Source organism: Neolamprologus multifasciatus, chromosome 6, assembly GCF_963576455.1.
Source record: "Neolamprologus multifasciatus chromosome 6, fNeoMul1.2, whole genome shotgun sequence".
NCBI classification, from domain to species: domain Eukaryota; kingdom Metazoa; phylum Chordata; class Actinopteri; order Cichliformes; family Cichlidae; genus Neolamprologus; species Neolamprologus multifasciatus.
In genome coordinates, this window is record NC_140444.1 from 32,517,105 (window position 1) to 32,535,363 (window position 18,259).

General features: G+C 40.0%; 1 protein-coding gene across 3 annotated transcripts; it reads left to right on the plus strand.

The window, feature by feature from the left end:
• The first annotated feature begins 2,094 nt into the window (after positions 1–2,094).
• LOC146517420 (cytokine receptor common subunit beta-like) lies at positions 2,095–17,842 on the plus strand. 3 transcript variants are annotated; one of them, XM_085162645.1, is made up of 18 exons: positions 2,096–4,580; positions 4,640–5,277; positions 6,903–6,981; positions 9,708–9,755; positions 10,575–10,776; positions 10,880–10,991; positions 11,109–11,199; positions 11,861–11,948; positions 12,068–12,201; positions 12,364–12,568; positions 12,871–12,982; positions 13,089–13,179; positions 13,448–13,535; positions 13,631–13,764; positions 13,919–14,141; positions 15,395–15,479; positions 15,587–15,659; positions 16,124–17,842. In XM_085162645.1, the coding sequence occupies exons 5-18, from the start codon at positions 10,686–10,688 to the stop codon at positions 17,102–17,104; spliced, it is 2,508 nt and encodes an 835-aa protein (XP_085018771.1). In that variant the 5' UTR covers positions 2,096–4,580; positions 4,640–5,277; positions 6,903–6,981; positions 9,708–9,755; positions 10,575–10,685; the 3' UTR covers positions 17,105–17,842. The 3 variants fall into 3 exon arrangements, with proteins under 3 accessions (XP_085018772.1, XP_085018771.1, XP_085018770.1); XM_085162644.1 differs by having other exon boundaries at positions 4,640–6,981; XM_085162646.1 differs by lacking the exons at positions 10,880–10,991; positions 11,109–11,199; positions 11,861–11,948; positions 12,068–12,201; positions 12,364–12,568 and having other exon boundaries at positions 2,095–4,580; positions 4,640–10,776.
• Positions 17,843–18,259: the final 417 nt, after the last annotated feature.

Genomic DNA, 18,259 nt, shown 5'->3' on the forward strand with positions numbered 1-18,259 from the left:
CAGCACAGTGTCTTCGTGCTCCTCGGCCTCCTCTTCCCCCTATTCCTCCACCACGCATTCTCAGTCCTCCTCTTCTTCTTCTTCTTCCTCCTCTTCCTTGAGGAAGAACTTCCCCTTGTCCGTTTGCTTGGCCTTGTCTATCCATGTTCAGAGATCGGACTGGCTCTGGTCAAGCTCTATATATCTGTGTTTGGCAGCACACAATCATGGAACACACCTGTGTGTGACACCTAGTTTCACCTGACTGTCAATGACTGTCATCAGTTTATCAAATATTCAAAGAAATTCATATTTGGTATTCATGGTATTATGTTCTTGACCAATTTTGACAATTGAACAGACGGTTGTGCATGCGAGTACTTATACAATGAAATCATGCTGACATGTTTTGGAGAGAATGATCATTAGACTGAGAATCAACTAATCAGTTTAGATCTACAAGATCTATTCATTTGGAAAATGTGCTAAATGTGGGCTAACTGTATAACTGTAGGCTACTTGTACTTAATCATTTGCAAAGATGCACTGAGACAATTGAGACATGTACTAAGGCATTTGCCATTTGATAAAATGAATGAGAAATGCCATTCTGTTGTGAACATTTGCCAAGAGGTTTGGAGGTTTGTCCATGTTATTTTGAGAATGTAATTTCTGTTTCAAGAAATGAGCCAAACCAATGGAGAAAAACTGTAATAGAAAGTTACTGTGCCAGTCACTCACTTATCTTTGCTGCTACTGCCATCTACTGGTCAATAGTTGCTGGATTTCACTGTACACAAAAGACACAAAAGTCTTTTAACAATAACAAAAAACTATTAACTAACAATAAATAAATAAATAGAATTAAATATCAGTATTTTCTTTAACTAAATATGCCCAGATTAATAACTGTGTCAGTATAAAAAGCCTGTTGGTATCTACCAAAGTGGAGCTATGCCAGCTTTGTGATCAAAAGGTGTGGACATGGAGAATTGTGATACAAGACACATCCAAATATGCTCCTTGTACTGGTTGTTACAGGCAGCCCGACTGGTTTTCATAGTGAATAACTTTCAGCCACAACTTACACACACAGAGTGATGTTTTTTTTAACTTGCACTGACAGATTGTCATGAATAGCTGTGTGAAACAGGGAGGAATGGACCCAAGCGCAGACTCAAAGACACAAACTGAACTCAAAAGGCAGTTTGGCAACAGAGAAACCAAACAGCAGGGAATGAGGGAGAAACAACAACAGACAAAGGGAAACAGAGGGTTAGAATACACAAGGAATGATGAGGGAACGGGAAACACAGCTGAGACAAATTAGACACAACAAGAAACACTGAGCATGGAATGCAAGACTGTCCAAATAAAACAGGAAACTGTGAGACGTGGACCGAGACACGAGCTTGACACAGGAGTGGAGGAAAGGTAGACGAGAGAGGGAGCGGGGGGACACGAGAGAGAGGAGAAGAGAGGGATGCACATAAACATGAAAACACAGAGAGCGACACAGAGACACAAGGGGGAGCTAATGGCCAAGGAACAAAACAGTGAATACAAGAACTCGAAACATAGAATAAACTCAAGACTACTAAATGAACCTAAACTACACCATGATACATAATAGACACCAAAACACAAGAAACTCAAAACGCTGGGTCAAATGACCGAGAACCATGACACAGATCTGTTACCAACATACTGAAATGTCATCAAAATGAATTTAATTAATAAAACTCAGAAAGATCTAAAAAGTCTGTCAGATTAATGCCCGAATGTCACAATATGGTTTACTGACATTAACAGTTCCTTCATTAATATGTGTATGCATCATGGATCTGACACTAAATAAAGTTTCATTTTCTTCCTTTGCACATCCCCAAACTGTTATTCTTACGTTTGTATAGTGAAAATAGAAAGATCCTGCCTCAGAGTTATATTGAAAAGCTTATTTGTGCATTTATTACTTAATATTTAAATTACTTCTATTGTAATTTATTATAATCAGTCTTTCCTAAAAACGCCTTCAGTTGATTTAATCACTAAAAATGATCAATCACAAGTTCTAAACTCTAGCTTCATCAGCATACATACATCAGCATACATACATCATATCCTGTCACTTATCAATCAGTTGGACACGTCTGTTCATTCACGCTTTCCGTGTCTGGGAACAGCAGTACTGAGTAAAATTGCATTTTTGGGGACGAGTTGTATTAAGTTTGTTTTGATTACTTAGCAAACATTCAGCAGCACAGCAGTAGTTGTTAACAACGTCTTCCATGTTTAATGAAATACTAACTCCCACAATACTTTGCTAGTTTTATTGATGTAGTATCAGGTGCAGCTGTAGTTTCCAGCCATGGTATAACCTACTTCAGCGATGTCAAACTCAATTTAGGGCCATGCACAGTTCACTTTGATCTAGTAGGCTAAACCAGTGAAAGTGCCCTTTCTTTTGGTGTAAAGATGTTTAAATACGCATTTAACCCCAATGAATATGAGATAAAGAAGTGCAATTTTGGGTCATATGAGCTCTGGTTAGTTAGTTAGTTCAGTTTTCTGCCAAAGCTGGGTCTCTTTGTCAGTGTGAAGCCAAGCGTACTTAAATGTTTTAGGTCTGTGAAGGTTCTCAGTCATCCAGGTCATCGTAGTCAAAGGAGCTTGCAAAGAAAAGCGTCTGGACTTCTTTAAGTTACTTGAAGACGTGGCAAGGACAGGACAAGACTCAGCAGGATAAAGGACACTCTTTCGAGGATGCCAATGTTCACATTTTGGACAGAGAGGACAGATGGTTTGAAAGAGGAGTGAAAGAAGCCATCTATGTCCACTGTGAGCGACCATCTTTGAACAGAGGCGGTGGTTTACGACACCAACTCTCTGCCATCTATAATCCAGTTTTGAGTTCCCTTCCCAGACGCCTTAACGCCCACTCACATCCTGGGCCATCTGACCTCAGGAATTCGCATGATAAGGTGGGGCCAGGTTTCACAATGAGCTCACCCGAAACTCTGGCTGATTGGGACCCACACCCAGTTTCACACCTTGGCTCAGGCGATTAGAGGATCATCAGGGTGTCCTTTTGTCCCTCTGTGGGGGGACACTCCCACTAGGTTTAAATCTGGGACTCCCCACCATTTGACCTTAGAACTGAAGAAGCTTCTCGGATGAGAGGTGAAACGTCTTCAAGTAACTTAAAGAAGTCCAGACGCTTTTCTTTGCAAGCTCCTTTGACTTAAATGTTTTAGCATAAACCGAGCAGATGTTACCAAACGTCTGGCCCGTGAACTGTGGTGAGAACACGGACTCAACCATGCTGTGCTGAAGTTTGTAGTTAAAAGAGCTCTTGTCCTGTATAAACCACTAATATTGAGACAGACAGTAAATGGAGAAGTCCTCCAATATTTCTGCAGGATTGTATGCCCCGTTTCCCCTTAATTTTTTTTCTCTGATTAGAATACATAAAGTGTGTCCATGTGATTCTATTAGAAAACTGTTTTCATTCTGCAAGTTAATCGATATTTGATAAGCTTCTTCTGCTTTTGTTCTTAAATGCCATGGTTGATTTCCTTTTGCAAATGTCCATACTCAGGAGAGACTGAGGAGGTGAGAGGTGATGGGACCCTGGTGATACACCAGGACTGATTCAACAGTGTGTGAAGAAGAGGGGGAGAAAGGGGAGCCAGCAGCTGCTAAGAGATGCAGAGGAGAACAAGGGGAGAATAGACAGCTGTTCTCTGTAGTTGAGGAACTGGTGAAAACATTTAAAACAGTTTCTAAAAATTTGCTTCCTGTATTTGCAGAAGTATCTCCAACCCAAACTATAACAGCTGCATAAAGGGAACCATTCACTGATGTTTATGTTGCAGGACAGGATTTGACAGAGAAAGAAGGAAAAATACAGTGAACCACGGACAAGTTTGATAATTCTTTGATTTATCCAGAATATATTTAGTTAAACTGTTGTTTTCATCAAAGTGGGATTGTGCTGGTTTCAGTGGGAAAAGTATGAAGTCTATTTAAATAAAAAGTTCAAAGAGCTGTGAAAGGTCGTAAATTAATAAAGTGTGTCAGTATTTTATAAGGATGTCATGTTTCTGTATCATATCTGTCCTGTTTGAGCCTCTTACCCAAACTTCAGTCTGTTTGGTGCTCTGATATCTTCAATGTCTTACGTAAATTGTACTGCAGATTTCTCATCCAATAAAAGAATATTTACTTCATCAGTTTGTCTTCAGTTTTATGTGAAACATACAAGGATCAAATCTTTTTAGTTTATTTTAGGGATATGGGATATTGTCCTTAAATATAACTAAAGCTTTCAGACAGTGTGTATGAATATTTCTCTGTCAGACAGTCACACAGGTATAAATGATACAAAACAGAAATGTATACCTTGAATTTTAACTGAAATACAATATTTGAGACAACTGCATTTTTTTGTTTCAAATTTTTTTGTATATATAGTAAAATCTCAATAATGTAAATCCTATTACATTTGTAACATCACAATGAAATGAGACTCGTTTCAAGAGCTACACTAGCAAACTAGTTTACTAGCTAGACTTAGCATAATTGTTGGCTAAAGGGACTCAGTGCATGGTTGTGGTGTTCTCCCAGAAGCATCAAACAATACAATTTTCTCTGTTTAAAGTCAAACAAATGATATGTCAAACATGAGCTGTCCACCACAGCTGTAGCTGCTTATGGCGCGGTTGCTAGGTAACAGAAACTTTCAGTAGCAATGAGTAATAAACCCTATATTATACAGAGGTAAGAGATCACAATCTTCATATCAGAACTTATATTTAAGTTTCAAAAGTAAAAAAAAAACAAAACAAAAACAAAGAGATGAGATGTTTAAACGGTTTAAGAACTAGTTTTGAAATCATAATACTTTCACTTCACTGCTTTCACAGTCATAGTAACCATGAAACAATTTTAACAAATAAAGAGTTTCACTTTAACAAGTCTACAAGGTGCCGTTGGTGGCTGACGTGTTAAGTAACTTGATAAAGAGTACAAAGGGAATTGAAAAAAAATCACATACTCATAGTGGCTGTTGTGGTGTTTCACAGTTCTTCATATGAAGTTTCAAAATATGCGACCAATCATATGACTAAGTTACTGTCGTCAGAAAAAAACCCACAGTTCGTAGCTTCTTCTGTTCTTTTCTTTGAACTCTCTTTCATAAGTCACACTAGATGTAAAGAAGTGTTATATAGGACAAAGGTAAAGCTTGAATTATCTTACAGACATTGAAATGACAGAACACTGAACACACCCGGACTGGTAGGTTCTTAATGTCACTTTATGTTTTTTTAAATTATATTTTAGTTTAATAGGCAGGCAAAACAGACAGGCTAAGAGCAAAGTGCTCTGTTAGGTTGGAGGTCTTTAACATAAGACCGTGTATGTGAGGAGAGGAATTTTAAATTATATTCTGGATTTAACAGGGAGGCAATAGACCCTGTGCACGAGAAAATGCTAACTTCCTGGTTTGAGACCGGATGTGGGGTTGTACTTTTCCGGTAGCTTTACTTTGCGGTCAATCGCTACTGTGAAGATATACTCCAAAATCATGTCCAAACCTCGAAAACGGAAAGATCGCGTTAAGTTACAAAGAGCAGAAGGTGGGAACACTCACCACTGTTGTGTCATAAAAAAATCGAATGATCAATTTTGATGTTTAAAGAGTTTAGATCGATCGGTTACTTGCCTACTTGATTTCACCTATGGCTGGTTAATTTTTAGAACATAACACCCGCGATAAACGAGGGACAGCTGTTTACAGATACTGAGAAATATAAAATTTGAATCCATTTTCTCTTTTGCTCTGAGGCGCAGGGGAAAAAATATAGACAAGTGCAGAGAGCGGATGTTGCTGCTTTACAACAGAGCTTTGCAGGCGCGTTCTCCCCCCTGCCCAGCCAAACGTCTCCCATTGAGCATCGTATTGAAATGCATCCTGGCATGACGGTGCGTTCATGGCCCTAAAGGCTTCCTGAACATAAAAGACAAATTGTTCAGAAGGACATGGCCGACATGCTGAAAATTGGAGTAATAGAAGAGTTGCACAGCGCCTGGTGTAGTCCCATAGTTCTCATGGTGAAGAAAGAAGGTTCTATGTGGTTCTGTGTCGACTATCACAAGGTGAATGAGGTGTCACAGTTTGATGGGTACCCAATGACCCAGGTTGATGAGCACCTAGACCAGTTGGGCACTGCTCACTTTTTCACGGCACTGCATTTAACCAAGGGCTACTGGCAGATCCCCTTGTCTGCAGAGTCCCGGGGAAAATGGCCTTCTCCACTCTGGATTATAGATGGCAGACAGTTGGTGTCGTAAACCACCGCCTCTGTTCAAAGATGGTCGCTCACAGTGGACATAAATGGCTTCTTTTACTCCTCTTTCAAATCATCTGTCCTCTCTGTCCAAAATGTGAACATTGGCATCCTCGAAAGAGTGACTTTTGTCCTTAAGATGCAGATGGACAGCTGAGTCTTGTCCTGTGGAGGTGGCTCTTCTATGTTGTGCCATGCGTTTATGAAGTGGCTGTTTGGTCTCTCCGATGTAGAGGTCTGGGCATTCCTCGCTGCACTGTACAGCATACACCACATTGTTAAGTTTGTGTTTAGGAGTTTTGTCTTTGGGATGAACCAGTTTCTGTCTGAGTGTGTTGCTGGGTCTGAAATACACCGGGATGTCGTGCTTGGAGAAGATTCTCCTGAGTTTTTCTGATACACCGGCTACATAGGGGATGACAATGTTGTTGTGTTTGTCTTTCTTATCCTCCCTACTTGGTGTCTGATCTTCTTTTCTGTGCATCTTTGCTGACTTGATGAAAGCCCATCTAGGATAACTGCATGTTTTAAGTGCTTCCTTTACATGTGTGTGTTCCTTCTTTTTCCCTTCAGGCTTAGAGGGAACATTCTCTGCCCGGGTCCTTATTACTCCAAGTTTGTGTTGCAGAGGGTGGTGGGAGTCAAAGAGGAGGTAATGGTCCGTGTGTGTGGGTGTCATCAGCATATTTCACAAAATTGTTGCTTGGATGGACAGGGCTGCAATCATATCTATAAAAAGAGTAGAGAAGTGGACTCAGCACAGCCCTGGGGTACACCAGTGCTGAGACTCAGTGTTGTGGATTTTATTATGACATATATACCTGTATACACTAGACATGTAATCATAGTTGCTTTCATAAATTGTGTGTAATCATATATACTCATATAGACTATGCATATTTACAGCGAAGTGTTTATAGAGTGGAGGCACTTTGTTAAACATTTCCTGTATGTTCAAATCACATGACCCATATATTTAGGTCATATATATCTCCCACTATATTATTGAAAAAGTTGTGCCACTTGTTGTATGAGCACATGTTGATTAATATGAATGGCCAACTGTGACTAGTCCAACAAAGGGTTAATTCAGCTTGGCACTGCTAAAGGATGTGCATAGGACCCTTCTCAGCATGCAGCTGCATTTAACTGTGCAGCAGAAGCATGCAGCGGTGTTTAACATGATTGCTTCATTGCGTGTGCTGCCCTTTAAATGGCTGTACAAAAGATGGCTGTAAAGCAAAGGCCTGCAGCCCTTTCTGGGGCTGTAAGATAAAAGCATACAGCCCCTTAAATGGCTGTAACACAAAAGCATTAATGATTGTAAAGCCGAAGTGTACAGCCCTTTTAATATCTATGTAAGACAAAAAACCTGGCCTTTACAGGGCATGTACCTGGGATTCTGGTTCTTCCCTCAAACACCAGAAGGCAAACAAGTAAACCCTCACTCAGCATGGATAGCAGTTTACGTCTGGCATGCAAGCCCAACAATATTGTTGAATGGATTAACCGATTAACTGCATTTCTGCAGACTTTCAGACTCACTTTGGCCATGAAACTGTCAAAGGGACCCAGTGCAATGATAGATGAGAGACTGGTTTGCAAGTTATGGTGTAGGGTCGTGTATATCATAAGTGGTAGATGAAAAGAAAACACAATGGATGAAAGGATACCCAACGACAGGAGGGGGGATCACTGTCCCTGTATAAGATGACTCTGATATGCACTGGGGCTCTCTCTTTTTTTCCTGCTGCTTCTTTCCTGTCTGTCTTTGTGTGTGTTTTCTGTTTGTGCTTTAAGGCTCTACACCCCGGGGTTGCTTCGCTTTTTGTTTGCTTGCTTTCTATGTGATATTTCTGCTTTTAAATGTACTGTTATGCTGTTCATATGACAATGTTTAATAAACCCTGTTCTACGAATTCTATGCCTTTTCCAGAGAATCATCATCAGTGATTTGATTTTAATTGGATGTGCAAAGTTTGGCCTCCACAGCGTTGGTGGGAGGTTATCATATTGGCTTCAAAATTTGTGACCCGACACCAGAGGATATGTGATCACTGACTTTCACTGTTGTGGATCCATAAACCGATGCCATATGAGTGTCAGCACAGAACCTCGTGAAACCCCATGATGAACTTTTTGTGTTTAAGTTCTATGAAACAACTGGAATCTGTCTGAAAGGTTTGAATGCAGAGGATTTCAGTACAGGAATAAACAAAGAGCTGCTTCACATCAAACACTATGTGATATGTTTCAACCATTGGGAAGATTTGGCAGAGTAAAAGTTCAGCTTCTATACCAACACTGAGGAGCAGCAGTGCATTAATGCTGTCAGTTAGGTTTATGTGGTCAGAACAATTGCAATGTGCATAGACCAGATAACAACCAGACAACAAAGCAGATTCACAACATAATGTACCACAATAAGTTTCTTCCTTCATGAAATTTATCTTGGCTTGATTGGGTCTCTTCTGTTTTTTATCTCTTGTTTTTTTCTTATTCTGTACAGTTTCAGAGCTTTTATCTTGTTAAAGTACTGAATGCCACGTTGTCACCTTGAGCACCCATGAGCGCTCACTACAGAGCCTCCCAGTTTGCATGAAACTTCAATATTTATAACAGTAGATCAGTAAGGAAGTGCACCTGTTACAGAAACCATAAACAACTGCCTGATTTGAACTATTTTTGTGAGCTGCAGCACACAACTGAAAGCTCTGAAAGCTCATTTTGAGAGGATCAATCAGCATAATGTCCCCCATCACATCTTTTATATCAACTTGAAAAGCTTTTAGAACATTTGAGTTCTCAGAAGATCCACAGTTTTTGTTCTATAGAAGATGTGATCTGAAGATCTTCTTTATGAGTCTGGCTCTATGTTTGGGGCAAAGCTGGAGTATCTAATGTGACGTGATATTTATTATGTGAATGAGAATCTAAACCAACTTCAGTACTATGCTGTTTAAACTTAATATGTTTGTATTGATCACTATGAAAAAAAAGGTTTGCTTGAACATAAATGTGTTCTTGCAAAGGTAACATGCTTAAAGTCAGTTAATGCATATTGTGAACACATTAGGTGAGGATGTGGGTGTTTGCTGGTTAGCTTGTACTTGGCTGCAAAACCACAAAAAGCACAAATCCACACAAACACACAGTTTAAATGTCAATGTGGTCCACATGCAAAGGGAGCTACTGCTAATACTTAGAAATAGTGCAGTGTGTGTGTGTGTGTGTGTGTGTGTGTGTGTGTGTGTGTGTGTGTGTTGTAGTTCTGGCAGTGACCTCACAGAATTCACCTGCCTTTTTTGTCTTGTCAGTTTAGTTGGTTACATTTGATACGTAAACAAAGTAACACCCTCATGTGATGCTCTTTGACAGGATATCAGGTGAAATTAAGTCAGCAGTTGGAAGCAGCTCAGCCAGCAGGTAAGTGTCACTGACTGAAGTCTTTCAATGGACAGCGTGTGTGCTTTAATATACAGCTATTATTATTTTTATAAAATAATTGTATTATTACAATTACAACATTAAAAATGTTTTACTGAATGTTGTTCAGTTTAAGATTAAGTGCAAATTTCTTTTGTGTAAGAAAACATCCAGGAGATCAGGTTGTTGTTATTTATGTATCAGTTTTATTTGATTTGACATGGTGGAGCAGATCAAACCAAGTGAACACAAACCGAGCAGCCAACAGTTTGTGAGGCTGTGGTAGAGATGCATGTCTGAAAGAAAAGACCAAAAATTCAACACCAATGGAAACATTAATTTTTGAAGCGCTTCATTTAAATTATGATTTCAATTCAATTTCATTTTATGTAGATGTCTCCAAACCACAATAACAGTTGCTGAACAGCACTTTGTATTATATAGTAAAGTGATTTGTCCAGGGTGCACCTTACCCCTCGACCCGTGCAAGCTGAGATAGACTCTAGCTTTCATCGCTGCGATGCTAGATCGGATAAGTAGGAGAAAATGGATGAAAGTAAATTAAAACACAGTAAGTTTAAGTGCTCCTTAGTATACACAGTAGGAGTCTGGATTACATCATCACTGCTTTTAGTTTTACAAACTGAGGCAGGATCTGAAACACTTGTATTCCTGTTGTTCCGTCCTCTGTTTATTCTGTGTTTATTTGTAGCCAACTGTTTTTCTTCTATGTGGGTTGATGTCTGACTGTTTGGAGAAATAAAACTGTGTCGTCTCTAATCATGATGCTAACATGGTAACATTTTATTTTATGTGAAGAATCAGAAAGCAGTCAGTCAATACCTAAACCAACTACAGTCCTTCAAGTCTTCCAGTCACAGTCACGAGTCACCATCCCAGCAGCCTCTAAGAAAGAAAACTGGCGACTTAATGGAGAGAAATAAGAAAAGCCTTTCCCTGTTTATTCTGCTGCCTGTGCTGCTGCTCTGCAGAAGTGATGAGTGTCCCAGGCTTCCAGAGAGTTAGTCTTTATTCCTCTTTATTCATGTTTAACTGATTTTAAGATCTGTTGTTTGACATATTTACTCATTTTCATTTAATCTCTCCTGTTTTAATTCTCACAGATCTCACTTGCTACACAGACTACAATAGAAACATCACATGTTTGTGGAACAGCAGATACATGTCTGATGACACTGCATGCACCATACATGCTCAATATAAATCTCGCTACTTGTAAGGATCTCAGTCACACAAAGAAAACCTAGATGCATAATACCTACAATACACGAGTCACAAATGTCATCAGTAACATCATCTACAGCAAAATCAAATGAATATTCTTCTTCTCAGCTCTTACAGCGCTTCCTGTGACCTAAAGTCTGTTGACATGTCCAGACCAGACCTAAAGGAGTGCTCCCTCATCTTTGAAATGGAATACACTGTGAGTGTGTGAACAACTAGCATTGTTGGTGGATACCCTGTTTATTAAAAATATGTTTAAAATCTGTACAAGAGAGAAAAAAAGAATCATCTGCTTTTTAAGGTATAGACAGATGTGAAGAATCCTGTGATGAGCATATGGCCAGCAGGACATTTAAAGCACACTGCTTTCCATTTTATATGTATCTATGTAAGAATTTCAGGAAGTATAACCCAGACAGGATCAGGCTTCTTTTTTATTTTTACTTTTCTGCACATGAAGTGAAATTAAAGCTAATTATGGCCTCTGTGCAGACACAGACTATCAGTATTCCTGACAAGAAAGTGAAAATGCTAATTTCTCAAAACGTAGAAGCTAAACTGAGAGAGCATTCTGGACCCCTTTTTTCTAATATGTGCGGGTATACCTGCACATATGAAATAATAATATGTCAAAAATGAAGAAGAAGCATAACTGGTCCCACCCTTGTGATCACAATCTGAATTTCACTCTGTGACACCAAGGAAAACCTCAAGCCTCAAGCATATATACATCACTTCTAGATTTACATCGAAACTATTATCTGTAGATTTAAATCAAAACATTTTAAATTTACCAATTGATTTAGATCTTCACTAGTTTTGGATCATTTTATTGAATTTTTCAAAACAATTTCTTTCAGTTTCTGTCTTTCCATGTGTTGTCCATGAATCTGACCTGTGCTCATATGAAGCAGAGTCTAATCACTTCCTACATGCCATCCTGTCACAGTGAGTGTAACCTATAATATACTACCTCATTGTTACTTACAATATGACCTATTTACGGAGCCCATGGAACATATTTGTGTGATTCGTGTGTGTGTGTGTTCATGTGCACACTCTTACAGTAAAGGTGAATCCTCCTTCGAAGCCAGAAGTCAACGCCACCTCTGTTTCCTGGTTGTCCCAAGACCCCAAACATGAAATGATCAGTTCATACGAAAGTGAAGTGCAGTGGAAGCAGCAGAATCAGTCATGGAGTGTAAGTTTAGATTTTGTATCACAATGTGAATGAGTTTGGGTATGAAGTCGAGATCCTGAAAGTGCACGTTTAAATAGTGTGTACACATGATCCTTGCCCTGTGTTTGTGTGAATTCATAGCAAGAGTAAATAAAGTGATATAAAAATCTTTCTGTCTGTCAGGATCCCACCGTGCAGAAAAAAAAAATTCAGTGCGAGTATGAGTGCAGGGCAGAGCTGGAGCCAGACAAACTGATACAAGGCGAGAAGTACGAGGTACGAGTTCGTGTGCGGTCTATTGAACTTGAACTTAAACAGGGAGCCTGGAGTGACTGGAGCCCCACTGCATCATGGGAGTCACCAGTAGGAAAAAGAAAACCACCATCAGGTACTTTTTTTTCCCAAATGGCTCCAAAGCCAAATAGTTTAGTTTAAGAAACTCTGCAGAGTTCTCAGTCCTGCCTTCTCTCATTTTTCTAAGCTAACGTGATCGGCTCTGTCTTCTGTTTCAGTACAACAAGGACACACATTTTATAAGAGCAACTAAAGCCCACAGAAAATCTGTATTTGTTTTACCTGATGAAGTCATAGTCAGTACAGTCAGTACCATTGTTATTCTCTGTTTATGTAAATAACATGCAGCTCCAAGATAGGAAAGTGAAAATGTCTCTCCTGTTTTAATTCTCACAGATCTCACTTGCTACACTGACTACAATAGAAACATCACATGTTTGTGGAACAGCAAATACGTGTCTGATGACACTGCATGCACCATACATGCTCAATATAAATCTCGCTACATGTAAGGAGCTCAATCACAAAGAGAAATCCTCAACACATAAAACTCGCATAACATAAATCACAGATGTCATCATGTGCACCAAAAAGAGATTAATACTGTTTCTCAGTTCTTACAGCGCTTCCTGTGACCTAAGGTCTGTTGATGTCTCCAGACCAGCGCTAAAGAAGTGCTCCCTGATCTTTGAAATGGAATACACTGTGAGTGTGTGAACAAATCAAGTTATTGTAGCGCCACCGAGATAAAATCATATATCCTATATCTCAGTTTGTAGTTTAGAAGTCAGAACTAATATTCTGCAGAAAGTAGAAAGTAATGTTCTCGGGGCAGTCATTGACTCCTTCCAAATAGTTTTTCTGTCGTTGGAAAAAATTAAGCTTTTGTTAAGCCCCATTTGAAGTTTGCCAGACAGAAACTTCCGTAATAAATGTTTTCTAACAGTAAATATTTTAAAACATTGTTTTTCAGTTTCGGTCTTTCCATGAGTTGTCCCTTAATCTGAGCTGCAACCAAATGAAGCAGAGTTTAATCACTTCCTTCAAGCCATCCTGTCACAGTGAGTGTAATCTACAGTATAAATACTGGCTCTTTGTGATTTACAGTGCGAGCTATTCATGGTGAATTAAAACAACTGTGTGTGTGATCTTGCAGTAAAGGTGAATCCTCCTCCAGAGCCAAAAGTCAACTTCACCTCTGTTTCCTGGTTGTCCCAAGTCCCTGAACATGAAATGATCAGTTCATACAGAAGTGAATTGCAGTGGAAGAAGCAGGATCAGTCATGGAGTGTAAGTTTAGATTTTGTGACACAATGTGAACAAGTTTAAGTGAGTTAAGTTGAGCTGAGTGATCTTAAAAGTGCACGTTTAAATGACAACCTTGTGGCCGTATGAAATCCAAGCAATATTCATCCACAACTCCACACTGCTTTTTTTGTGTCAGGATCCTGCTGTGTGCAAAAAACTTGGCATTCAGTGCAATGAAGAGGTGGAGTGCAAGCTGGGATGCAAGGCAGAGCTGGAGCAAGATTTGCTGATACAAGGCGAGAGGTACGAGGCACGAGTTCGTGTGCGGTCTGTTGAACCTCAACTTGAGGGAGCCTGGAGTGACTGGAGCCCCACTGCATCATGGGAGTCACCAGTAGGGAAAAAAGAACCACCATCAGGTACATTTATCTCAAAATGTTTTGTTTAACATAACATATTAATGGCAAAACTTTTCCATTTCATTCATGCTGAGCATGATTACTGCAGTATGGAATAATTATGTATATGGGAAAAAGTTTAAAGTGTGTTGGTGTGTAATACACAGCATAGAGGGGAAGAAGTCATTGTGAAAAATGTCTGATGCTGTAATTTAACTCACAGCCTTTAACTCACCAGAGTGGTGAGAGAGAGAGGGCTGGTTCTCAATTCAAAGTCAATAGGACTTTGTCACCAAAAAAAGTGGAATACTTCAGAAACGAAGAAATAATAGCCGGTCGTTATGAGGTAGGAGCGATCAGTCCACTGCAAACAGAGTGAGACTAGTTAACTGCCGAGAAGAAGAAAAACGGCAGACAACAATAACACATACTACCAATATTACAACTACATTAATTCTCAGATTCAAAGCATCAATGTCCACATCTGGACTGTTTCCTTGAGTTGATCAAAGTGTTTAGTTTCCATTCGGTAGTTTTTCATGGGGACATAAAATATGCAGTCCATATGGGGCACCAGTGCAAAGCCTTGAATGGGCTAAAAACCAAAAGAGACTTATCATAGAGGTCCTACAACAATTAGAGGGTTGTCACATCAACAACTCAGCAGCTTCATGGCACTGGCATGAAGCTGCTGATGGAAATAGTTAGCTGGTCTTTACTGATGAATGCTTACAGAGCAGCTACAGCAACAACAATACTTTCTTTTCTGATTCAGTCAAATATTACAAACTCACAGGATGGGCCTGTAATGACCCGAAACATGCAGCAAAAGGAACAGAGATGTTCATAAAAGGACAAAACGGTCACATGACCCCAGCCCAACATGGCGTACTTTTCACTTAGTGAAGACAAAAGAAGAAAGATCCAGAAACAAACAGCAACTGAAGGAGGCTGCAGTAAAGGGAAGAAATGGCATTTTGAAGGTTTCTGACTTCAAACAGTCACATACAAAAGATTTGCACTCATGGATTAGTAATAATAATTAAATCGAGGGCATAAGTGAAAATGTCTGTATTTTTGTATCCCATGCACTTCATGCAAAATTTATCCTTAGTCTCTTGATTAATAAATCACAGTCACATCTTGATCTCTATTTAAATTCACTGTATCGGCCTGCAGGAGCAAACTTGTCTGTGTCTCATGGACTTGGCTGTATGACCCAGTTTTCTCATGTTTCTGAGCCACTGTGACCTGTTCTGTCCCGTATTTTTCAGGTAATACGTTTGTTGTTCCTGTAACGATAGTCGGTGTGGTGGTGTTGCTGGCAGGCCTGCTCTTAAGCACTCACAAAACCACCCGGTACGTGCACACAGACACAAGTTTCTATAGCAAATAATATTATTATCATTTCTTCTCATTTGATGTAGTTATTTTCTGACAACTCTGATTGATCTTTAATTTTTTAGGGTTTACATAGTAAAGAAATTCAAAGGTCCACCCATACCAGACCCAGGAAAATCCTTCCTGCGAGAAATCCAGGTAAGCGTATGAACCGCAGATATTTCCATTGTTATAACATGTTATTATTCCATGCATTAGATAATACTGTGGCCACTTCAGGGTAGTAAACATAACATTTATGAAATACTGTGGTGAATTTGTTTGCAGTAAATCAAATTATTATATATTAGCAGGGAGCTACAGAGAGTTTAATGAGTCTAAAATGGTAAATGGCCTGCATTTGTATAGCGCTTTTCTAGTCCTTAAGGACCCCAAAGCGCTTTACACTACATTCAGTCATTCACCCATTCACACTCACATTCACACACTGGTGATGGCAAGCTACATTGTAGCCACAGCTGCCCTGGGGCGCACTGACAGAGGCGAGGCTGCCGGACACAGGCGCCACCGGGCCCTCTGACCACCACCAGTAGGCAAACATGGGGTTAGTATCTTGCCCAATCTTTCTAATCTCTTCTGTTCTGTGACTTTCTCTCCTCCAGAGTGGGTTCCCCAGTGAATACTTTCACTCCTTCTTGAAATCAGTGGAAATGATCACTGTAGAATTAACCTCACCTGTTGATGCTGCTGTGGCCTACAAGCCAGATGAGAAGATGGTGTTGAACAAAGGCAGCTATGACTCCACCAACTCCACCTTCACTAACCCAAGTTACTCTGAGCTTTGTAGCCCTCCTCCTATTTCCTCACTGACTGCTGGGAATCTGAAGCCCTGTGCGGCTGACACGCCTTATGGTCCTGTTGGTGCTCAGGGCGAAGGAAAAAGCACAGAACAGGAAAGCGATGAAGCGAGAGAGAAAGAAAAGGAGACGTTAATGTTGCTGCTCAAAGGCAGCAGTAACAGTGAGCCAGTGCAGGTGATTTCAGACTACGAGAAAACTGAGAGGCTCGACAATGATCGATTTAGGCTCCAGAGTCTAGATTCAGGCATGTGCAGTTGTGAAGAGGTCAGTGAAGAGAGCATGGAGGCAGATAGCATCAATATGACTGATAGCCATGATGAGGAACCTGAGGCTGAGGAAGAGAAGGAGGGAGGGAATGAACAAAAAGCTGATTTTCAGAGGCTGTTTGGAAGCAGCGGAGGCGTGTTTGGCAAGTTTATTCAGGTTTGTTCTGATTATGAGCGAGTGGAGAAACAGCAGGCTGACAGCCCGGAGCTTCCCAGCTTGGATTCAGGTGTTAGCAGTGGGGGAGAGGAGCAGCTGAGTCAGGATGAGGGCATGGAGGATGTTGATAAGTCCACTGAATCTACACGCTTCCTGTTTCCACCTCATCCTTCCAGTGCTTTACCATGCTCCCTGCTCTCTTTTCCACAACTGCCTCTGAACTTGCCTGGGCCACGTCTGAGTCCAGCTTTGCACCTCCAGCCAGGTCACATGACACAGGGGTTTGCTCTGATGTCAGCAGGCAGGTCGGTGGAGCCCTCTGGTGATGGATATATGCCAGTGAAACAGGAGGAGGGCTGAGAACAGACAGCAGGCTCAACTAGCAGGACAAAATAGGATGTAGCACATGGAGGAGTCATCACAGTCAGTCAGTTCTCAGGAAAATGTAACATCACATAAAACTTTATCCACTTCACGCTGTTCAGCAGCACTGGTGGTGATATTCATAAATGTATTTTCCTTTATCTTTTATATTTAAACAAAATAATTTTTCATATATCTGAACTTTGCACTTAAACTGTTACTGTTAAAAACGAAATGCATTATCTAATGAGAAACTAAACTCAAATTAATAATAATGTGGTTATAATAATAAAAGTGTTTGCGTTTATATTGTGGTTTTAGTGAGATCATCTAAATGGCATGTAGCTTATTGTACTGAAACAAATGTTGGTAAAGGAATAAGTTCCAGATAGCTGAGTGTGTGAACTGATGTCATTTAGAGGGTATCATGATAATCACATATTAACTATAACCACGATATTTGAAAATCAAATGCCTAGATATAGACTGGTATAGATATGTCTTGTGAAAAATTTGATATTGTGCCAGCCCCAAGGACAACAGCAGAATAATAACAGCTGTGTCTGTCGCCATCATCTGTCCCGTGTCAAATAAACATTAACATTTCTAACTTACATTTGAACAGCAGCTAACATAAAGTTTACTTCTTAACATTACTGATCTATATAAGAGTTTGCATTTGTTTTTTGTTTTAAAGAATTTTACTATTTTTTAAATAAATATACATACTCAACATCTTTAACACAAAGTTGTTCCTGTGTTTTCTGTGGCCATGCCCACTCTGATGCATCGATGTCGGGAGACCCGCCTCTTCCTCGTCCCTGTCGTTTGTCCAGGGTTGTGGGGGCGAGGGGACAAGGCTCCGCGCTGACACTGGCACATATGATGAATCTTGGGAATCCGAGGATTGACCAGCGTCACTGCTGCCGCTGTTTTTTGCGGCAGTCATGTCAGTACGTGGTTCTCGCTCTGACGTCTGTTTGAGAAGAAGTGATGAAAGATTTCATTTTTTCTTGGAGAAGAAAATGTGAAATGTATACGAACCCTTTCAACAAACATACTTGAGACTAAATATTTTATTCACAGCAGTAGTTATAAACAATTCCTTCCATGTTTAATAAGACATTAACTCCCACAACACTCCCAAAACAG

Coding starts and splice junctions, on each gene's coding strand:
- LOC146517420 (XM_085162644.1), top strand. CDS start 10,686: ATGGAGAGAAATAAGAAAAGCCTTTCCCTGTTTATTCTGCTGCCTGTG. Junction 11,200..11,860: donor TCTTTGAAATGGAATACACT/GTGAGTGTGTGA, acceptor AATTTCTTTCAG/TTTCTGTCTTTCCATGTGTT. Junction 15,480..15,586: donor AGCACTCACAAAACCACCCG/GTACGTGCACAC, acceptor TTAATTTTTTAG/GGTTTACATAGTAAAGAAAT.